The following is a 21425-nucleotide window of genomic DNA, read 5'->3' as shown; positions in this document are numbered from 1 at the left end:
GTGAGTCAGGAAATACTAATTTAAAAATAGATTCAGAATTTGAAATCGTAATTTGATTTTTATAAAAAAATAATAATTAAAAGAGGATAAATTTTCAAAACATAATTAATGACCAAAATTAGAATTTTGCAAATAATAATTACCCAAGTTAATATTAAAATCTGAAAAATACTATCTGTCCACATGATTAATTCCACTATATATCACACTCAATTTACATACTAAAATGTTGAATACATATTAATAATTTTAATGTGGATTTATGTATAAATCTTGCCAACTCATGAGAGTTGCCTTATACATTATTTGTTTCTATGAGGTGCCTAATTCAGTATGCACATATTTTAATTAAATTTATCATATACATGTTACTTTATATTAATTTTAATATTGAATAAAATTATTGTGACAACTATTGTCCACATAATCACCTTCTAAGTCAATGCAAAATTAATTAGTACAACAAATTCATTTTTTTTCTAGTATCCTTTTCCCCCATTTAGATAAGTTTGTGTACCATTTCAAGAGTATACTTCATAGCTTGGACTTTGGCTATGGTGAATATATTAATATAGACACGCTAATTGTTTTATTTTTCATTCGGTGTCTGATATTTATTTAAGATTTAATTAATTTAAATTTGAATTAAAGAACTTTTATTATGGAAGTTCAGGTGAAAGGCGACTTTATATATCCATATCCTAAATATGAGATGTCTGGTTAGTGATGAATTAAAATTTATCACTTGACGTCGAGATGAAATGGAGCTAGGTGTGGGATCGTGGCAGTGTATGTGTATTAATATATGTTTCTTCATTTATTTTGTATCTTGCTATCTTATTATCATATTTTCTTTCTATCTTGCTTTGAAAACTACACTTTGAGCCGGTCGAGGATTTATCAGAATTAGTCTCTGCAATTCATAAAGGTAGGATAATATCAATGTACATCGTAACCTCTTCAGACCCTATTTATAAGACTAAAATGAATATATTATTATGTAATTGGATCGAAGAAAAATGTTCCGAAATTCCCTACTTCTCTACAATGCACTAAGATAAGTCATTTTTCTAATTTTCAAAAACTTATGTTTCTAGATAAAATAACTAAACATGGAAATAAATTGTTTTGTCATACCTAACATACTTTAATAACAATTTTTTTAGCACCATAAATATTATGATATGTTTTAAAAGCATAAATTTCAATTAGGAAAAAAAAAAGGTAAAGAATAAATTGAAAACAAGACAAACAATATATTAATGAACTAATTGACTTCTAAAAGAAGATAATTAGTTGTTAGATTAGGTTGTGACAAATAAAAGGAGATTATTATCCTCTTCATTAGATTATGACTTTCCTTCTAATCAAGCATTTCAAAATTATTATTCGAATATAATTACATTTTCAAAAGTATATTATATTCTTTAAAAATGTGTCCCCACCAGAAATATTATAAATAAAGCATCCTGCCAATTAATTAAAAATAATATGAGTACCATACATGAAGAACTAGTAAAGTGAACCTAATTAGTCATGTGTGAGAGAGGTAATAGAATTATGGATATTACCAATATGAGTTGTGGTATACGTGGAGTGATTTACCCTTAATCAGAGATTTTGGGTTCGAGCCTTGATATGGAGAAAATTTCGTTGGGAGCGTCATTCCAGAATGGGCCTGCAGAGCGCAATCCGAACTTAATCGGAGCTCTAATGTGGACTTCGAACACGAGGCGAAAAATAAAATTAAAGAGTTATGAAATATTACTAACCTAGTAGTGAAGATTATGGACATTCACTCCTAACACCTCCTTTATATATCATAAATAATTTTGAATTAAAATATGAGTATTTTCGCGCAACGAATTACACTGTTAATCTTCTAATTATCAGATGTATAGATCGTGCAGATGGATTAATGAAAATGTGTAAAAATTCTATTTGCATCTTTCTTTCTATTGAGTCTCTTCCTTTTTGTGTATTATATCGTCACTCCTTTTTACATTACTCACTAATTCAGATCTAAATATGAAAGTCATTTGATCCAAACATTATCAAAATACCGCTAATAATTAATGAATAGCAAATATTTTTTTCCTAACGACCTAAGAATGTGATGAGTCGACATCAGGTATCAAACGACTCCATCCATCCGAGTTGGCAAAGAAATGAATCATCTGATCTTGAAATCTAACGATCAATTATAATCTGTTATAACAAAAGATTATTCCTTAATATCAATAGCTAGATTTTGTTACCTACACACTTTTTTCTTCTTTAATTTACTATTACCAAGGTTTTCCAACTTTCTTATAAGATGAAACAAAAATATAAATAACAAGAAGAAAAGGGAAATGAAGTTAGGATAAAATTATTAAATTGACAAATACAGTGTCCATACGTTAAAGCAAACATAACAAGAAAAAATTGATATGGTATGAATACTATTACTTTAATTTTCTTTTATCTTATTTGAGAATTAATTTTTTAAAATAAAAAATAAAATATTATCGTAATTGCTTTTACTTTTTTTCTAAAAAAAATTAAAATAGACCTCATAATTCATAGCTGGCTACTTCTTTAAAAATTATTTTTCTTATTTTTAAAGAAATATATTTCTAAAATAGATATTTTATGAATATTTTTAACTAATCAAATATAAAAGAAAATAAAAAAATTGAAAAACATCATCCCCCATCCCATACCAAATATACCTAAATGGAAAAAACAATATGAAACCTTAAAAGAAAAGACACAAAATTGAAATTATGTTACTCTCCTGATTTAATTTGTTTGTATTAATTTTTTTTAATCAGTTAAATAAATGTCTATTTCTTTTCTTTTTATAATTTTTTAATTTTAATTTTTGTATAACATATGTAAAATTACAAAAATAAAAAATTATATTAATATATTTAACATATCTTTAATTTATTCAAACGACTTTAAATACATACAGAATAAACAAATTAAAACGATTGACGAATTAAACCTACTGAAATAGCTGGCTGTATCTGAAACAACAGACCACCTTACAGCAATTTTTGGAATGAAGCATTTGTACATTAATTAATTAATTAATTAATTAATTATTATGTAGGGTTTAATTAGTTGTATATATTTACCTAACTATTTTTTTAATGGAGTGTCAATACTCAAGTGTATACTAATTAGATGCCAGAGTCTATAATTAGATTATTTGGTGAAATTCTACGTTTACGCAAAGGGTAATCTCATTATATTTGGTTCTATTGATTGGACTTTTTTTGACTTTTTTCCATAGCTAAAAATGGTAAACTAACAAACATCCTTTTTCTTTGATTAATTAAAATTTTTTTGACGTTAATAATTATGTTTTTTTGATGAATGTATATATAATAAAATATTATTCTTAAGTGTATTTATACGTAATTTAGATGAATATTATAGGAGATTCGGAGTGAGGTTGGATGGGGTTACGGAGAGAAAGTGACGATGAGGTTTATTGAAGAGTAGAAATGATATAATCGATGTAAAATGATACTTTTGGAACGCGATTTATCTATTTTCATCCTCTTTAAATAACTTATTTTTCTAAAGAAAATATTTTCTAAATTTTTTTTTAATCAATCACAAAACTAGAAAGCGTCTTCAAGAAAATATTTGCCTCCATACTAGACATACCCCATAAATGCCCAAAAACATAGTTAAAAATGATGAAATTGTACGTATTTCTCCTCAACTCCTTTGAAAGATTCTGTAAAGGTTTCGCAAAAATATCGCAAAAAAAGATTCTGTAAAAGATCAATATATACCGTCTCAAAATCTTAGAGTCCATTTTGGTAATTAAGCAACCAACTTACTGAAATTATGTGATTATCTCAATTTTTCATGTTTGTTAGTTAGCCTATGAATATTTTGGTGATATGGCTTCAGAACGATTTCTTTGTGAAACCTCTACGGAACCCACCGTAAAGAGTGCAAGAACATTACATACAATCTCATAATTTTTAGAATCCATTTTTGATATTTAGAGGCCAATTTATAGGAAGGAAGTGATATTCTCAGTTTTAGTGTGTCTTATAGACCATGAATATGAGTTTCGGACCATTTCTTTGTGAAACCTTTACGGAACCCTCATAATAAATTGGGGGAGCAGTACCCATAGTCTCATATATTTAGCGTCCATGTTGGACATTTAGGGGACAATTTATCGGAATTAGCCGATTTGTCTCAGTTATCCGTGTGTTAGCCCATTAATATTTTGGTGATATACTTCAAACTATTTATTTGTGAAACCTTTACGGAACCCTCCACAGGGAATTGGGAAGGAGTATGTACACACAATTTTTAGAATCTATATTGGGAATTTAGGGCAAATTTACATGAATCAGGTGATTTTCTGTGTTTTTCATGTGTGTTATCCCATAAATATTTTGGTGATATAGCATATGGACAATTTCCTTGCAAAACCATTATTAAATCCTCTAGGGGGTTGGGAAAACAATATGTACAGTCTCACAATTCTTAGATATCATTTTGGACATTTAGTGGCAAATTTACAAGAATAAGGCGATTTTCTCAGTTTTTGTGTGTGTTAGCCAGAAAATTTTGGTGATATGATTTACAGACGATTTCTTTGAGAAACCTTTATGGAACCCTCTGTAGAGAACTGGAGGAGAGTACGTATAGTCTCACAAGTTTTTAGAGTCCATTTTGGACATTTAGGGGTCAATTTATGGGAATTGCGCTAACTTTTGGATTTTTCGTGTATCTTAGCCCATAATATTTTGATGATATGACTTTCAGTCAATTTCTTTGTGAAACATTTGCAGAACCTTTCACAGAGAATTAGATTAGCAGTACATCTACAGTGTCACAATATTTAGAATCCATTTTGGGCATTTAGGCATCAATTTTTTAGGAATTAGACAATTTTCTCAGTTGTTTGTGTGTGTTAGCCTGTGAATATTTTGGTGATATGACTTTTGGATGATTTCCTTATTAAATCTGACGAAACTCTCTATTGGGATTTAGGGAGTTGTACATACAATCCCACAATTTTAGAGTCTAGTTTGGGCATTTAGGGGCCACCTTACAAGAGTTAGGCGATTTTCTCAATTTTTCATGTGTCAGACCAAAAGTATTTTGGAGATATGAATTTCGAACGATTGGGGAAGCAACACGTATAATCTCACAATATTTGAAGTCCATTTTGGGCATTTAGAGACTAATTTACAGGAATTGAGCGATTTTCTCAATTTTTCGTGTGTGTTAGCCCATGAATATTTTGGTGATATGGTTTCTAAATGATTTCTTTGCATAACCTTTACAGAACCCTTCATAGGGAGTTTGGGAAATAGTACATATAGTCTCGCAATTTTAAGAGTCCATTTTGGACATTTACAAGTCGATTTATAGAATTGAGGCGATTTTCTTAATTTTTCGTGTGTTAGCCATAGGTATATTGGTGATATAGATTCAAAACGATTTATTTGTTAAACCTTTATAGAACCCTCTATAAAGAGTAAAGGGAGCAGTACGTACAATCTCACAATTTGTAGCGTCCATTTTGGGCATTTATAGACCAACTTGTAGGAATTGGACAATTTTCTCAACTTTTCATGTGTTGGTCCATGAATTTTTGGTAATATGGGTTCTAGTTGATTTCTTTGTGAAATCTTCACGGAACCCTCCATAGGGAGTTTGGGTAGTAGTTTGTACAATCTCACAATTTTTAGAGTCCATTTAAAAAATTTAAAGGACAATTTGCAAGAACTAGTCAATTTTCTCAATTTTTTCGTTTGTTTGAATATTTTTTATGATATGACTCCGAATGATTTCTTCGCGAAACTCTACTTAACCCTCCATAGAGCTTTGGTAGTAGTACATACAGTCTCACAATTTTCAAAGTTCATTTTGGGCATTTAGAGACCAATTTACATGATCATTGGATAATTTTCTCAATTTTTCGTGTGTATTAGCCCATGAATGTCTTGGTGCTTTAACTTTATGATAATTTTCTTGTAAAACCTTTATGGAACCCTCCGTAGGGAGTTTTGATAGCAATACGTAGTCTCACAATTTTTAGAGCACATTTTGGAAATTTAGGGGCCAATTTTTATGAATTAGATAATTTTCTCAATTTTTTCATGTGTGTTAACCCATGAGCTAACTTACGAAAATTGAGAAATTGCATAATTCATGTAAATTCAAAAGTATGTCCTAAAATCGTGAGATATACATACCCCCCCCCTCCCCCCGCGTTTCCTATAAAGGATTCTGTAAAGGTTTTGCAAAAAAATTGACTTGAAACTCATATCACCAAAATATTCATTGGCTAATCAACACACATACATAAAATTGATAAAATCGCATAACTTATGTAAATTGATTTGTACATGCCAAAATATGTCCAAACAAATGGTGGTGACTATGTATTGCTCCTCAACTCCCAACTAAATATTTTGTAAAGTTTTTTCATAAAAAAATCAATCGAAAGTCATATCACCAATATATATATGGGCTAACTCACAAAAAAAAATGGAAAAATGCCTAATTCCTACAAATTGCTCGTTGTTAATTATTATTTATTTGGTACTGTAATCATAGTTTGCCATTCGATGCCAACTCATCTAATTAATCCAGATTCTTATCGTGTAAAATTCACCCACAGAGCAAAACATATCCGATCCTATCATGATTTTTTCTATTCTCAAGACTTTGAATCTAAAATCTCTAAACTAATCATATGGTTTTCAACCATCCGATACACACTCATCTAATCAATCCAGATTCTTATCGCGTAAAATTCCATTACCGTAGAATCATATTTGGAGGCAAATTAAACCCATCACTTGGCTCTAAAATTCACCCCTCCCTTCTAATATGCAAACAATTTTAAATTCTCTTAATATATATTATTAAAAGTTAGTTTCCTTTGTTTTTAACAGTATTTTGTAAAATTAAATAAAACAACTACAGTTATATCACAACTCTTCCAGGTGAAAGCAAATAATTAGAAGAATTTTTTAATTATTTTTTTTTTAAAAAAAAAACATGCAATCTCATGTTCACTAGCACTAATTAAATTTTCTGCATTTTTATTTCTTTTCTTCTGAAAAGAATATCAGTTCCAACTTTACAGATTATCTATGTTTTCCCTCACAATTTCCTGGGCACTGAAGGCTAACAAACAAGTCTCAACAACAACAACAACTTACCCAGTGAATTCCCGCAAGTGGGATCTGGAGAGGGTAGAGTATACGTAGAGCTTAGTCGTACCTCGTGGAGATAGAAAGGTTGTTTGCGAAAACATGTCTCAGCAAGTAAGGGGAGAATGCTAGTAAGGGACAGTGGCAGTAACAGTTCTGTGTCTGGGATCAGTGAGAACAGTTTGTACATTAGCAAAACCAGTTTCCTTGATCACTCTTTCAAGATCAGTCAGATAGTATTCATCCAGAAAAGGTTCTGTGCTCTTCATCAATGTAAACAGCACTGGTGGTAATTCCTGTACATTTGAAATACGAGAGAAGTTCAGTGATGGAGCGACATTTGCTGAAGGGGGTTCATCTGAATCCCCTTCGCCAAAAAATATAGGGGATAAGACACAAGAAAAGAGTACCACGTTTTTGTGAGTTCCCTAATTGAATTGTCAGCTGCCATGTGGATGACATATTATGTTGTCACGTGCATTTTGGCGATTGTATTACAAACACTTGGTCTAGTCGATTTTGAGTAAGCTTTGATAAATAGTTGGTGATAGTTTAGGTAGGAAATGCAAATATCTGATAGTTCAGGTATGAGACTCGCAAACACGTGATATTTTAGAAAGGTTTTGACCATTAACTCAAAATTGTAGTACCATGTATATATGTGGAAAAAGAACTAGTGTTGTTGAATCCCCTAAACATAACAGAGCATTTTTTTAAACCCCTTGATGAAAATTCCCATTCACGCCATTAGGTGGACTCATAAATAGTTTGTTTGTAGTTTGTGTTTGAATTGTTGAGTAGAAAAGGACAACCAATTTGAGACTTCGATATTGAATTGTTTGTGATTGAAAATTTGTAAGTGAAAGAACAGACATACCTGAAGAATCTTCGACTTTGGCTGCAAAAGAAAGCAAGAAAATGTAATAAGAATGATGTGAAATAGTAGTAATGATAATAATTATCAGTTAATTAGAGTGATCTGGTAAATTACCGAGTTATCAGTTATAGCAACAGTTCCTCCAGGTCGAAGCAAACGGAATGACTCTTTCACTATATTTCTTATTGCTCTTTCAGGACATTCATGAAACTGCGCGCACAATAAAAAGTCGAAGATGATTCTGTGAACATACTCTTCAAACAAAATCTACATCCTTCAACTGTTGGTTTATGGTTATAGCCGATATCCATCAACCATGAGTAGGTTTTTTGGATATGAATTGAGTGATATTTGAAAAAGCAGTATTTGAAGTTGAAGTTGAAAAATGGTTTTGAAAGTTGAAGTTGTCAAACTTCATATAGGATTCATTAGAAGATCGGTAAACATCCTTTATATATATTTGATCGCGGTTACTTATCTAACAACTACTGTTGCTTTGAGCAGTCAGAAGGACCATATATGTTGAAAAAAATGATGTTCTATTCTGCTGTACTGTTCATATGGAACGGAATACTAAGTGCAGGAAAAGGACGCAAACTAATTTTACTGTAAAGTATGTGATTTATCGCTGCAGTTTGCTAGACAACATACCACATAAGGAATTGAAACGAGATCAAATGATTCGGAAGGCAAGCCAGTGTTTTCACCGTTTGCATGTATCCAGCTGATAGGATTCTTTCTCTGGTTTCTTTTCTTTTCTTTATATTGAGCAACAGAAAGAAAATAAGGTGAAAGGTCCAAACCCTGCAGAAGACGATCATAAGTCAGAAAGATACTAAATATTTAAGATTGACCAAATCATAGTTATCAACAGTAAACTTTAGTTTAGATGCATTTAAGGAGCTATTACAATGTATGGCACTATCTAGTCTTCTCTTTCTCTTATGCAGATGATTATAAATGTTTTTTCATACTCACAGTCACTTTAGCAGAAGGAAATCTGTCTGCAAGGTATCCAGTGCTCACACCAACCGAGCATCCAATGTCAAGAATGTCTCTGATTGAGAAATCTGCTGAATATTGCTGATGATGTTTTTCTATTGCATCAAGCCAATTTCCGCGGACTATCTGGTTTGCTTCATCAAGTGAAGATGCATTAGGAATTGCACGTCTCACCATTGACATAGTTGCGGCGTCTGCTTCAGCTGCAGCCTGCAGTAGTAAATTAAATTTCACTCTTTTGTCCATGCAATAACAAAAATGACACTTCTGGAGAAGTTTTCCCTTCTTTCATTCTGATCTCGTGCGATAGAGATGAAGTAAGGTCTAGTCCTTGAATATTTTTATCACAGATAGTGAGAACAAGGTCTTCCCCTGGTGGATTTAGCAACGCACCACTGTAGTAGTAACTTATACTCCCCCATCTCAATTTACATGGCGTAACTGGGTATGGAATTTAAGAAAGAAGGAAAGACTTTGGGAACTTATAGTCTTAAACATACCATGAGACTTCTTTGGCTACAAGATGGTCTTTTCAGGATGACTAAGAAAGAAGGTGTTTCATAAAATGGAACTTAGGGAGTATAAAGTATACATCAAAACATCCGAAAACATATATAGAAAGGAGTGGGTCGAAAAGAATGATGGAAGTAAAACCACGTGATGCCTAGAATCAGCCAGTTTATGGGTTAAAAGTTGTAGGCATATTAGTTCCTTCGATAAAAATGCAGCAGTTGGACAAACTTGAACTTTTAAGCAGCTTCATAACCAAATGAAATCAACACTAGAACCATAAGCAGATAATCCAAAGGACATACCATAACCTCAATAACTTAATCATCAGAGACAAAAGAAGCCATAGAAGTACAGATAACCAATGAACTACAAACAAAAACCAAGAGCCATTTCAACCTAGATGACTTGACCAATAGAGCTCAAATGTAAAGAAGTTATGGCCTAAACTCAGAAGAAGTGTTAGATTTTAATTCTTACCAGCCAGGACAGGTTCCCCTCATCATACGCGTGGAACGGATTGAGATAATCTGGAAGAGGAAATCATGTGTCAGCCAGTTGGTCTTTTTGAAAGGGTGATCCAGTATAGTAATAAATTCAAAAGAAAAGGTTGTGAAGTTCTTAAACACAGATTCTAAGAGGAGTTTGTGTTACGGAGGACAATGGCTAGGCCTACGTCCCCCTCCTCACGTAATAATTTTTCAAGCTAAGAGAATATTCATCTAGAGCTCACAGTTTGAAATAAGGTGATTCCGTAAGGAAAAGATGGATCTACAATTGGTGAAATTCAAACCTTTCAATGTCACCTGAAATGAGACGTTACGAGGGCTTTTAATAATCAGCAGGAGCTAAACACAGACATCTTAGAAAAATAGCTATGCTAGTTATGCTATTTTAATCTAGAAAATGGATTGTATGTAAGGGATAGATTTGAAGCAGCAAGTTGTATTACTATGACTGACAAATTGTTAAGACGACAGATACAGATAACTATGATTGTGATGTTTCCAATCTCTGAATGTCATAGCACTCACACTCCATATTACACTCAGGTTCCCGTTGTTATTGGATAAGTCACTAGTAATGGCGAGTCCAAAAGTGCAAATTTGCTTCCAAAATACATGGTTCCCTTCTGTATTTATCCTGTTCTCTTCTTAAACCTCAAACGAATTACAGAGAGCAAAAGAAAAAAACGATCCTCAAATGCTGAAATTATCAGCTTCTGCTTATTTGTCTTCTCCCTGACTTGGACTATAACCACTGGCCTCGGCCAGTTAAGTTTTTGCAGCCACTAAAAGTAAAGTTGAGTAATTCGCTGAACATTTACAGTTGCAGGTAAGCTGATTAGAGCAAATCAAAGGATTAAGGAAAAATATAAAGACAATGACATTGTAATAGTAACAAATGAATTATCTTTTGAACTTATAAAGTAACTCCATGCCCAATTGGTAGAGCACATCCACCTCTAATCATAGATTAGGCTGTTGAGTAACCAGAGGTAAAATGAACGCCTTGGAACAACTCGATGAATTTAGTACTGTCGTTTAGGAGGCCCTAATAACTATAGATTGAAGCTATCTAATTTTATGGTATGATGGTTGATTTTCATGGCCTGGTTATCCCTACCGTCTTTTCTTTTAGATCAACAAGACTTTTTTCTTTTTTGGTATGCCGCTCCACAAGCAAGGAGTGCAAGGCATGAGTGGAGCAAAAAGAAAGCAAGGGAATTCTTCTCTATTTTGGGAAGAAATCTTTTGATTGCATACTCAATACAGATACTTTGACTTTCTTGTTCCACTGGTTAGAAACATTTTTAGGCAGGGTTAGGAAAAGGAAAAAAACGCTAAAAGAGGTTTCATAAGAAACTCACAATCAGGGTAGACAATAGCAGGATTCTCAATGCTCTCCAACTCTTTGTAAACATCCGAATTCAGTATCTCCTTTGTCATTTCTGTCCATGGAATATTAGTTTTCTCAGCTGTACTGTTCAAACCCCACTAAGTCAGATCAATTCACTTTCATTCTAAGAACTTCTCAAGAAAATATAAATAACATCAGAAATACAAAAATTGTCGCATTCTTCAAATAAATGTATATAAGTAAGTTCTTATATATATGTATTGAGCAAACAAAGTTCTGAGTTCAATTATGTACTTTGCAATTTTCCAACTTGCATTGTCATGTATTTGTCTCTCCTACCTGAACTATCACCAACTATTTATCAAAACACACCTCGAAGCTAACTAGACTAAGTATTTTAATACAATCATCAAAAGCCATATAACAACTTAATTTTCCCATAAAATTTCATTCACATGACAGATGACTTATTAATTTCATAGCGTGTTTTGATAAATAGTTGGTGATAGCTCGAATAGGAAACGCAAACAACTCATAGTTTAACTAGGAAACTCTCAAAAAATAAGAAAATTAGAAATAGTTTATTTGCTAACTGAGTCAAGTTCTGTATTGAGACAATTGAACAAACAGATAGTGTGCATCAATGAAAGTAGTAGAAATGACCTTATGAAAACCTGTCTAGCACCGAGTTTGAGTATAGAAAATAGAGGTTTGATGGAAATAAGAGTTCCAACAAGACGTGAAAGTGGAGTTGGCCCTGACCATCGAGGTCTTTCAAGTTGTCCTTCTTCAAATACCTCTGCACTTCTACTACTACTACTACTCGAAGAAGAAGAAGAAGAAGCAGAGAGTTTAAAACCCAAAATTCGTCTTTTTGCTGCAATTTTCAGTAATGGGTCATGGATTGAATTGTTAGTAATGGTGAAGAAACTGGGATTTGAAGTGTTAAGCTTGAAGCTGAAAGCCATTTTTGCAGTTCTTGAAACAGAGCAGTTATTTTTTATTTTTTTTTCTAACTGAAAATAATTTCCACTAGCTTTTGTTTCTTTTTTTTCTTTTTTTTCTTGTGGTTTGAATTGAAACACTTTGGCAAAATCTTCAAAATTGAAATGGACCAATGAGAAGAAAACACGTGTAATTTTATATTTCTATATGATAAACTTCCTTCTATGACATCGAAATTTTATAAGAGTTTGTCAATGATATATATTTATATTGAAATTTTCGGAGGCTATATTATCTTAAACACCAGGTTATTGTAATAATTTTTTTGAGGAGATATATCAAATATCTTAAAAAAAGATTAAAATTTCGAATCTATATAAATTCGTGTTTTTAACTTTAGTGTCACCTAAGTCATTCACCTTAGATTGAGTCTATTTTAGTGCAACATAGATATATCAAATATCTTATAAAGAGATTAAAATTTCGAATCTATATAAATTCGTGTTTTTAACTTTAGTGTCACCTAAGTCATTCACCTTAGATTGAGTCTATTTTAGTGCAACATAGATATATCAAATATCTTATAAAGAGATTAAGATCTCGAACCTATATAAACTCGTGTTTTTTAACTTTGGTATCACCTAAGCCATTCAACTCAGATTGAGATTGAATCTATTTTAGTGCAATATAGGAATTGTAAAAAGGCCAAAAAAGTTGCTCTCGTTGAGAGTCGAACTCAAGACCTCCCGCTTACTAAACGGGTGCTCTAACCAACTGAGCTACGAGAGCAGCTTGGTGTATATTTTTCTCATAAATTAATTAATTTATTTTGATTTCTTCCCACAAAGGTTTTATATGTTACCAATACGGATGAAAGATACTTGTGAGGGAGGTTATACACACCAACCCAATCGTGAGAAATTCTTGCAACTACGAAAACTACAACAATCTCCAAATGCGCATACGCATCATTATTATTGTATTTCCTTCACTACAACATATTTCTTTTTCTAACATTGATGTGTTTTACACATCATTCTCCCCGTCTTCACTTGTGGAATTGAAGTGTCTAGAATTGAAGTGATACTTGTTAGATGTTTTTTTCCACAATAAGTCAAAACAATGCTTGCTTACACTAAAGTTTCCTGTTTACTTTTAAAGGCTATCTCAGAGACATATGTCTACTTTAGACACATAAGTAATTAAATTACGTATTTAATCAATCTATCATGTCTAGCAAAAATAAAATTAAGCTTTTGGGGTAAAAGAAAAGATGAGAACAACCATAACTAAGTTACTTTTGATAAAAGGTTAAACTTAAAGAAAGAAAAATCAACAAGATCTTCATATATTTGTGCCATAATCAAAAAAATGTCACAAAACAAACTCAACAAAGCAAAGGAAGTTCCACAAGATCCTTAAGATAGTTGAGACATATTAAATCAACAGTGCTTTTTTTCCTGACAGCTAAATTTTGTCAACGTTCTAGTCGTGAAGAGAGTTTATTCCACTTCTTGTAGGTAATCGTCGATTTCAGCTGGTGTGAGAACTCTGCAAAGAAATGAACCAATAGCTTATTAACCAACCAGCTCAAACTAAAAAAATCTTCTGAGTTGAGGACAAGAGAACACTTGCCTGAATACTTTGTCATTGCCAATGATGCCAATCTCAATGTTTTTTCCGGAGATCTGCCCCTCAAATCTGAATGGATACACAAGGTAACGATTATTGTTCAAGATTAAAATATTCTGGTGTAATGCAGTGACCGAGCAGTGATTAAGGTTCAAGTGCATGACAATTTCTGTGTATCCTACTTTTGAGATGACAAACAAGGGAACTCGTGTTTTGATTCTGATGATAAGCAACGAATCAAAAATAACAAAGGGGATCAGATCATCCGAATCACATCCTTTTACAAGGAAAGTACAGGGATGTGAAGGAACACATTGTACCAAGGGGAGAAATTCGAGTACAACAACAATACGTGAAAAAAGTTCAGATGCTTACCCCTCCTTAAGGGTCAGTATAGCAGTGTGTACAGCGTCATCAAGTTCCAATTCCTCGGTGTACCTGGCAGACTCTTAAATATCAGTTTAGAAAGCAAGTAAAAATTCACCAGTAAACATAAAACCACTTCAGATTGGCTATTAGTTGGCAAATAACATGATAAGCCATTTTTTATTGGAACAATGTGGGCAACATTTTACAGGTCGAAAAGGAAAAATACTTCACATCCTTCTGGCCTCTGGGGCTACGAGAGTTTCAACAATTCTAACCACCAGTGGCTGATACTATCAGCCAGCAATTAGCAAAAGCTCACTGGTGAATGCTTGTTTCAGAAACATGATCAGTTATTACCACCTCTTTCATGTGAAACTTGCAGACTTGATTATCCCATGAATTCATCAATCAGTAGAGACTACTCTAGACCACACTCTCTTACCCACCCATATCTCATCATAAAGGTTGTTGAGAATTACACATAACACACTGAATCCTTACTTGGTGATGGCACATCGAAGCGTAATAAGAATCAATGAATCATAATGGATGATAACTGATGAGATTAAGATGATTCAAATTTATTAACCAAGGGCACAAGGGATCTTTTACTCGAACACTTGCAAGAATACAAAGAGAGGATATAACTGACACACTAGGCTCTGCTGGCTGTCTTCTACTCCTAAATTATACCTAACTTGATTATTGCACAATGATGCAGGTTCCTTGCTCACCAGTTTTACCTCCACAACTAATACAAAGTTATACTCACACTATAATATATAACCAAAATGTGTTGCCTATGGAGAATGTTGCCACAGCAAATCAAATGTCTCAACCACTTTCCAACTTCTGGTTAAAAAACAGAAGCACAAGGATATAATGTGGTATTAAGAACGTGAATAGTTAAAGATGGAGAAAGTTTATTGCCGAAAAAGGATTATGTGGAATTGGATGTTTGCGGGCATTATCAGAAGTTAGTACAGTGTTATGGGATATACCAAAGATTTGTAGAGTTCAATTCACAAAATAGTGACCAAGAAGAACCTTTTAACTTCTAATGGTATTTTCTATAACTTGATCTGTGTTTGAAGTGCAACTTTTGGAATAGAGTACCTGTGGTTGGAGTACAACATAATTCCATAATAACTTACCTCTTCTCTAGAAATGTCTTTGCATTGGACACATTCTTCCCCATGGCAGAGGCCTTCCAGGAGAAGTAAGAACCTGATGGATCCACCTAAATGAGAAAAATAAACTAATATTTAAACATTTCTAGTATCATAAATAAAGACCCTTCATAGGTTAAACAGGTCATACAAAGAGGCGCTCTCTACCATAATCAAGTGAGAGAAGTAACAGGTGAAGCATGGGAATGAATGTATAGACAAACCAACATTAGGTAAGTAGCTCATATGCACCATAATAACATTAAAGGACAGAAAAAGACAAGTGAACACCAGAACAAAGAGGTAGATAATATACCTGATACAGTTGAGGACCCTTGTCATCATACCCCGCAACCAAGAGTGAAACACCAAATGGCCTTACACCACTGTATATAGAAGGGAAAAAAAAGGAATAGATAGAATTAAGAGATTGCAAGAATAATACTACACAGGATGACTCCTCCTTGTGTATCTGACATTAAGAATCACAAACTGATAAAGAACCAAGGAAATCTAGTTTAGTTTCATAACATGAGCAGTGTGCTTTCCAACTGATACTTTGAACCCCAAGCAAAACAGAGAATGGAGAAGTGGAATAAATACTAACGAAGAACACAGAGAACCGAGAACACAAGAAGGTAAAAATTATAGCAGTACTTTCACTCTCTTCCCTTCTCACATGATATTCACATACAAGGTAAAGCTGCTGCTTCTTTCCAAAAATTTTTACTACCAACACCAACATACAAGTTTTAGAGTTTGCATTCCTTCAACTACAACTGTGTAAACAAGGTTCCACTAGAAACTGAGGGCAAAGATGCTTTCAATATATGTATGTCCAGTATATGTCAAGGAATTAGTTGATTACACACAATACTGTACGGGCCATTTTTTCTACCATTTGAGGCAAATATGTAATCACCATATTAGCCACAAGCTCCCACATTTAACAACAGTAGCAAAGTGATGTGCTTCATGAATTTTAATGGTGTCAAATCAACTAATAATAGGCCGACTTCCTTCGACCTTTACCAGTAAATATATCATAATGATGATTGACCATACTGCTAAGAGAGGCCAACCACATCACTGAATAAGAAAAATATCAAAGTTAATGTTTGACAAGCCACAAAATGTGTCATTCAGCCTCATAAGATAATAACAACAGAAATAAAACGATTTAAAAAGAATAAACAAGTAAATGATGCAAATTGCTAATATACAACACTCCAAGTTCAGTGAATTATAAAATGAAACAGCAGTTACCCTGATTGGGTGAATTCCTGCATGACAGCAGCAGTTTCCCTCACTAGTTGTGTGACAGGTATAGGTTCCTATATAAAGACACATTAGGCAAAAATAGTATACATAAGTTATGCTTAAAGAATCAACATCTAACAGGCCCGACGCAACACCAGTAATATTTCATTTAGTTGGAAAAGGACACAACAACAACTACTATGCACCGATCCCTAACGAGTTGGATTGGCTTTATGAATCTTCACTGACCATACTTCTCCTAGTTGAAAAAGGACAAAGGAGGAAAAAAACACATCTGCTCCTAATTATGTTAAAAATGAATTCATACTTTATAGAGTCGATAATATTGCTCAGCCTGCTTTCTACTTTTTCGCACCAGAACTCGAGAATCAGGGCCCATGCCACTGCAACAAAGATCATAAGTGTCAGTCAAGAATATGCCTTGCCCACTAGAAAAATTGAGGAGGTAAAACTAAATATGTGCAAGCTGATCTCATCAAACTAAGGAGCTAAGGTAGGGAGAGTATGCACAAAGTGACACTTCCACTGCTCATTATAAATAATATTGAATTGGGATAATTAATTGAACTTGCACATTCTTTGGAAATTCTGCAACTGAATTCCATGATCTATCAATTGTAAGTGTGATTCACTGGGTCAAATGTGAATAAACATCCAAGAGCCTCACCTCAATTTTTTATATAGTTGAAAACAAAAGTTCATTCTATTGAAATGAAACTCTAGTCATTTCATGGTTGACCTTAAACATGTGAGAATAGAAACCGTGAACTAGGTCAATTAACTAAGCCAACAAAAGAGCTCACCCACCACAAAGAATGGTCATTCAAATAATCAAATCTGAAGACAGTTTTACATAAAACTCTAGCCATGTTCACCGCACATTCTCATATCCTAGAATGTGCAGAGGATAATTGGAGCCAGCAAATATAAAAGGATCTCACCTGTAAACTACTCCAATATTTGGTGTCAGAGTCTGAATCTTTTGCACCTGAATTATACATATAAAAGAGAGTTGTAAGAAGATGGTTACTATGAGAAGTGTTAAGGGATATACAGCGAAAAAGTGAGAAATTTATTGAAATTACTATGAGTTCCAAAACAAAGCAGTTGTCACGAAGCTTACTACTAATACAAACAAGAAAACAGGAAGAAGGAGATCCACAGTGCTACAGTAAAGAGAAGAAGCATTTAAGACCAACAACCATGACTTTTAATGCACGTGTTAATATGTTGAACGACGGTATATCAGATATTTGGAGACTTATTCTCCATAGCAGTTACAATCATAACATCTAAGGAATTCCTACTGACTAGTTACTAGAAATAAACACAAAAATATAAGTTCTTTTTTTTTATGACGAGGAAACCCACAGCCGCTACCCTTTGGGTGTGTACAGGGTAAAACCCTCGCTCCTATGCAATAGTTTGCAAACCACACAGGAGAGGTAACCCACACCAGGCAAGCCGAGTGCGACGAGCTCGACCCAGATGACAAACCCCTTGCTTTCGCTGGCAAGGGGTTTCGAACTTGAGACCTCCAACATGGAAGTCCCAAGCCCAAACCACTGAGTCACCCCAAGGATCAAAACTATAAATTCTTGCAATCTAGATGAAACCATAAAGAGGTCACACCACTGCTTTGTCAACAACAAGTACAATCAGTCATGACTCATGAGTAGAGTGAAGGATGACTCTAAAGAGAAACACTTACAGATGTTTCATCAACCAGAATGGATGGTAGTTTCTTCTCAGTTGCAATTACAACACCATTAGCGGCTGCAATCATCCAATTATAAATGTAAAAATCACTATAAGAACTAAAAATTTATTGTCAAATAAAAAAGAAAACACAATTATCCAACTTAACTACAAGAATCCTTTTTATGATTATAGCATGATACGTCCATCACATTACAAATGTACACTCTTGACTAAATGAAAGGCCTCAAACAGGATCTGATAGCATCATCTATATCCATTGAGATCCAAATCAATTACAATTAGTAAAACGGACAAGACCTAATTTGAAATAATCAAGAGCTACCATCTCCAGCATGCTCTAAATAAATTTATTTGTGGATTTGTGACTTGATACTGACCAACATAATGACTGGAAGAATTGGACATTGCTAGTTAACCATACACTCAAGTACCTAGAGACATGAAAGATCCCTTTATTATAACTTGAGTTACCTTTGATCCCCAGTGACGTTTGACCCGATCCAACTGCTGTCAAGGCATGTTCAATCTGAACCAGCTTTCCAGATGGACTATTGCACAACAAACCATGTTTAGAGAAATTGCAGTCAAAAGAAGAAAAGGTATGTATAGATTGATATGCATATGGTGCTCCCATAAATCCCTACCTGAAAGTAGTGAGTGAGAAAGAGTATTGACTATCACCCATTGGATTATATGCTAGTCTTCAATAGAGACCCTGAAAAGTAACGAGCCAAGGGAAGGCGCTATTAGAGATTGGGAGTCATTGACTTAATTCTGGGTCTGTCCAATTTACTTTAGATGTTGAAGAATCATTTTGAACCATGAACACAAAATTAACCAAAACTGCAAAGGACAAGAATCAATTGCCAAAACTCTTTCTTAGAAAAACATTTCGTACTTTTCTAATTCTCTATCTACATTTTTTATTTTCCCAATTATTTAGTATAACGGTCAGCTTGTGTACATCTCGACATATCACTAGGCCACCTGCTATAGCCTACCATAGATCTTTAACCAGTAAGGGAATTGATTTTTCTCCTCTTTTTTTATTTATAAAGAACCAGTAAGGGAGTCGCATCCCAACGCCAGCAACAAAAAAAATAGGTCAAATAAGTAATTCACTGTCTACTACCAGAGTGAACTTAGATAAGATCAGCTAGACAGTGTAAGGGTGTTCAATATTCCTCATTTTTATAAGGTATATAATCATATACACTTTCGGGAAAACCAGAAAGATGGAGGTAGGAATAAAGAGCTCAAACCCCACCAGCTTTCCTCTTTATTCTTCTAACTACCATTTTATGGGAAAATGGAGAAACCTAGAAAACAAAAGAAACTCCATTCCAAGTTCCTCGATGTAGCTCCAAACAAGGTGCTAAATAAAGTACCAATCACAAATTCATTATTTGAAACAAACCAGCAAACCTAAGTATTTCATCAATAGAAAACCAACAAGCTAACAATGCTAAGTTCATGATAATAGCATCAAATTCATAACTTAGCCAAAGAAAGGTAAAACTAGCTTTCATCTCAAATTAGTTTATTTTTCTAAAATGCAGAAATTAAAAACGGGGTAGGAGTAGGGAGCTCAAAACCCTACCATGTTTCATCTTTATCCTTCGAACTGCCATTTTATGGAGGAACTAGAGAACCTTAGAAAACAAAACAAAACAAAATTCCAGCTTTCCTAGTTCCTCTCAGTAGCTCTAAACAAGGTGCTAAATAAAGTTCCAATTCACAAATTTATCATTTGAAACAAATCAGCAAACCTAACTATGTCAACAATCGAAAACTCACAAACTAACAATGCTAAGTTCAAAACAACAGCATCAGATTCATAATTTTAGACAAATAAAGATAAAATACGATTAGAATCAAGTTCAAATCAATTTCACTGACTATTTAAGCGATTTTAACAGCGAGAATGCGAAACTCAAACTAATGAAACGTAGAAGAGAGAGATAGAGAGATGTATAACCAGATACCGGCAGCAAACCAAACGGATTCCGACGACGAGCACCGGCGAACGAGCAGAACAGTTTTCAAGCGGGTCGAGTGTGGGAGCGGAAGTATACTTTGGGCTACAAATGGTCAGAGTTGGCCCTTTCTGCTTAATTTCTTGTTTTCGTAGGGAAAAAGAAATTAATTTTGTCCTCCTTTATTTATTTTTTTTAATCGAACAATTAAATTAAATCAAATTAAAATCGATATATATATATATATATATATATATATATGAGTTTAATATTTTGATTCGATTTTATTTTGATCTTAAATCGTTAAATTAGTTTGATTTTAATTTATAACTGATTCAAACAAATTCTATAAATATTTTTATTCACGTGTTAAATTTAACGTTAACTTTTCTAATATCTTTAATTATAAAAATAAATAATAATAAACAATGATAGATGCGATTGATATTGATTAATAACATCTTAATGAAACAATATAAAATTTGAGCAAGATTGGAGGTGATTTATATTGATTCAAATTTCATATTTAAAAATTGTCAATATGACATGTGTATATCACATCGAATGTTGTATATATCATATTCAAATATTCATAAATATATAGAGAGGATATACATTTGGAATACACAAATAAAGTCGTTTGCAATCAATAAGAGGAAGTTGCTTAATAATAAGCATACTCTAGTTTTAACTTTAAAATTGTGCGATTGAGTCATCAAAGAAGATAAAAAATATATATATATATAAAACTTTTATAGAGCGATTAAAAATAAAGTTATTTGTATTGTCAAGTTTTCAGTTTGGAAACCAACTTAAATTTGTCTCAAATTAAGATTCTACTAAACATTAAAACTTCATGAAATGTTTTCATAAAAATCAGATATATTAT

The 21425-nt window shown here is 33.1% G+C and overlaps 2 protein-coding genes and 1 non-coding gene across 4 annotated transcripts; all 3 read right to left on the bottom strand.

Annotated features, from left to right (window-relative positions):
* Nucleotides 1–7051: 7051 nt before the first annotated feature.
* Nucleotides 7052–12486, bottom strand: LOC107002381. Its single transcript, XM_015200377.2, has 8 exons — nt 12106–12486; nt 11453–11565; nt 10063–10112; nt 9049–9282; nt 8722–8874; nt 8185–8280; nt 8071–8091; nt 7052–7489 (listed from the first exon to the last, which is right to left on the bottom strand). The coding sequence occupies exons 1-8, from the start codon at nt 12408–12410 to the stop codon at nt 7322–7324; spliced, it is 1140 nt and encodes a 379-aa protein (XP_015055863.1). The 5' UTR covers nt 12411–12486; the 3' UTR covers nt 7052–7321.
* Nucleotides 12487–13102: 616 nt separating this feature from the next.
* On the bottom strand, nt 13103–13176 carry TRNAT-AGU. The gene has a single exon. It is a non-coding gene; the product is annotated as a tRNA-Thr (tRNA).
* A 497-nt stretch (nt 13177–13673) lies between these two features.
* LOC107031884 (proteasome subunit alpha type-2-A-like) lies at nt 13674–20697 on the bottom strand. 2 transcript variants are annotated; one of them, XM_015233375.2, is made up of 12 exons: nt 20546–20697; nt 19205–19275; nt 19032–19108; nt 18550–18614; nt 17780–17826; nt 17146–17221; nt 16824–16891; nt 15874–15943; nt 15543–15628; nt 14395–14457; nt 14023–14088; nt 13674–13938 (listed from the first exon to the last, which is right to left on the bottom strand). In XM_015233375.2, the coding sequence occupies exons 2-12, from the start codon at nt 19243–19245 to the stop codon at nt 13890–13892; spliced, it is 708 nt and encodes a 235-aa protein (XP_015088861.1). In that variant the 5' UTR covers nt 19246–19275; nt 20546–20697; the 3' UTR covers nt 13674–13889. The 2 variants fall into 2 exon arrangements, with proteins under 2 accessions (XP_015088861.1, XP_015088860.1); XM_015233374.2 differs by having other exon boundaries at nt 20539–20694.
* Nucleotides 20698–21425: the final 728 nt, after the last annotated feature.

This window comes from Solanum pennellii, chromosome 10 (genome assembly GCF_001406875.1).
Source record: "Solanum pennellii chromosome 10, SPENNV200".
NCBI classification, from domain to species: domain Eukaryota; kingdom Viridiplantae; phylum Streptophyta; class Magnoliopsida; order Solanales; family Solanaceae; genus Solanum; species Solanum pennellii.
The sequence above is the reverse complement of the archived record's forward strand: the minus strand, read 5'-3'. Positions and strand labels throughout refer to the sequence as shown.

What these genes read in the sequence shown, in the direction of transcription:
- LOC107002381 (XM_015200377.2), bottom strand. Translation starts at nt 12,410, where the DNA reads ATGGCTTTCAGCTTCAAGCTTAACACTTCAAATCCCAGTTTCTTCACC. An exon ending in TTCCTTCTGCTAAAGTGACT is followed by an intron (nt 8,875 to 9,048) that starts GTGAGTATGAAA and finishes CGTCTTCTGCAG; the next exon opens with GGTTTGGACCTTTCACCTTA. An exon ending in TCGTTTCAATTCCTTATGTG is followed by an intron (nt 8,281 to 8,721) that starts GTATGTTGTCTA and finishes TTGTGCGCGCAG; the next exon opens with TTTCATGAATGTCCTGAAAG.
- LOC107031884 (XM_015233375.2), bottom strand. Translation starts at nt 19,245, where the DNA reads ATGGGTGATAGTCAATACTCTTTCTCACTCACTACTTTCAG. An exon ending in AACGTCACTGGGGATCAAAG is followed by an intron (nt 18,615 to 19,031) that starts GTAACTCAAGTT and finishes GGATGATTGCAG; the next exon opens with CCGCTAATGGTGTTGTAATT. An exon ending in GGCAATGACAAAGTATTCAG is followed by an intron (nt 13,939 to 14,022) that starts GCAAGTGTTCTC and finishes ATTTCTTTGCAG; the next exon opens with AGTTCTCACACCAGCTGAAA.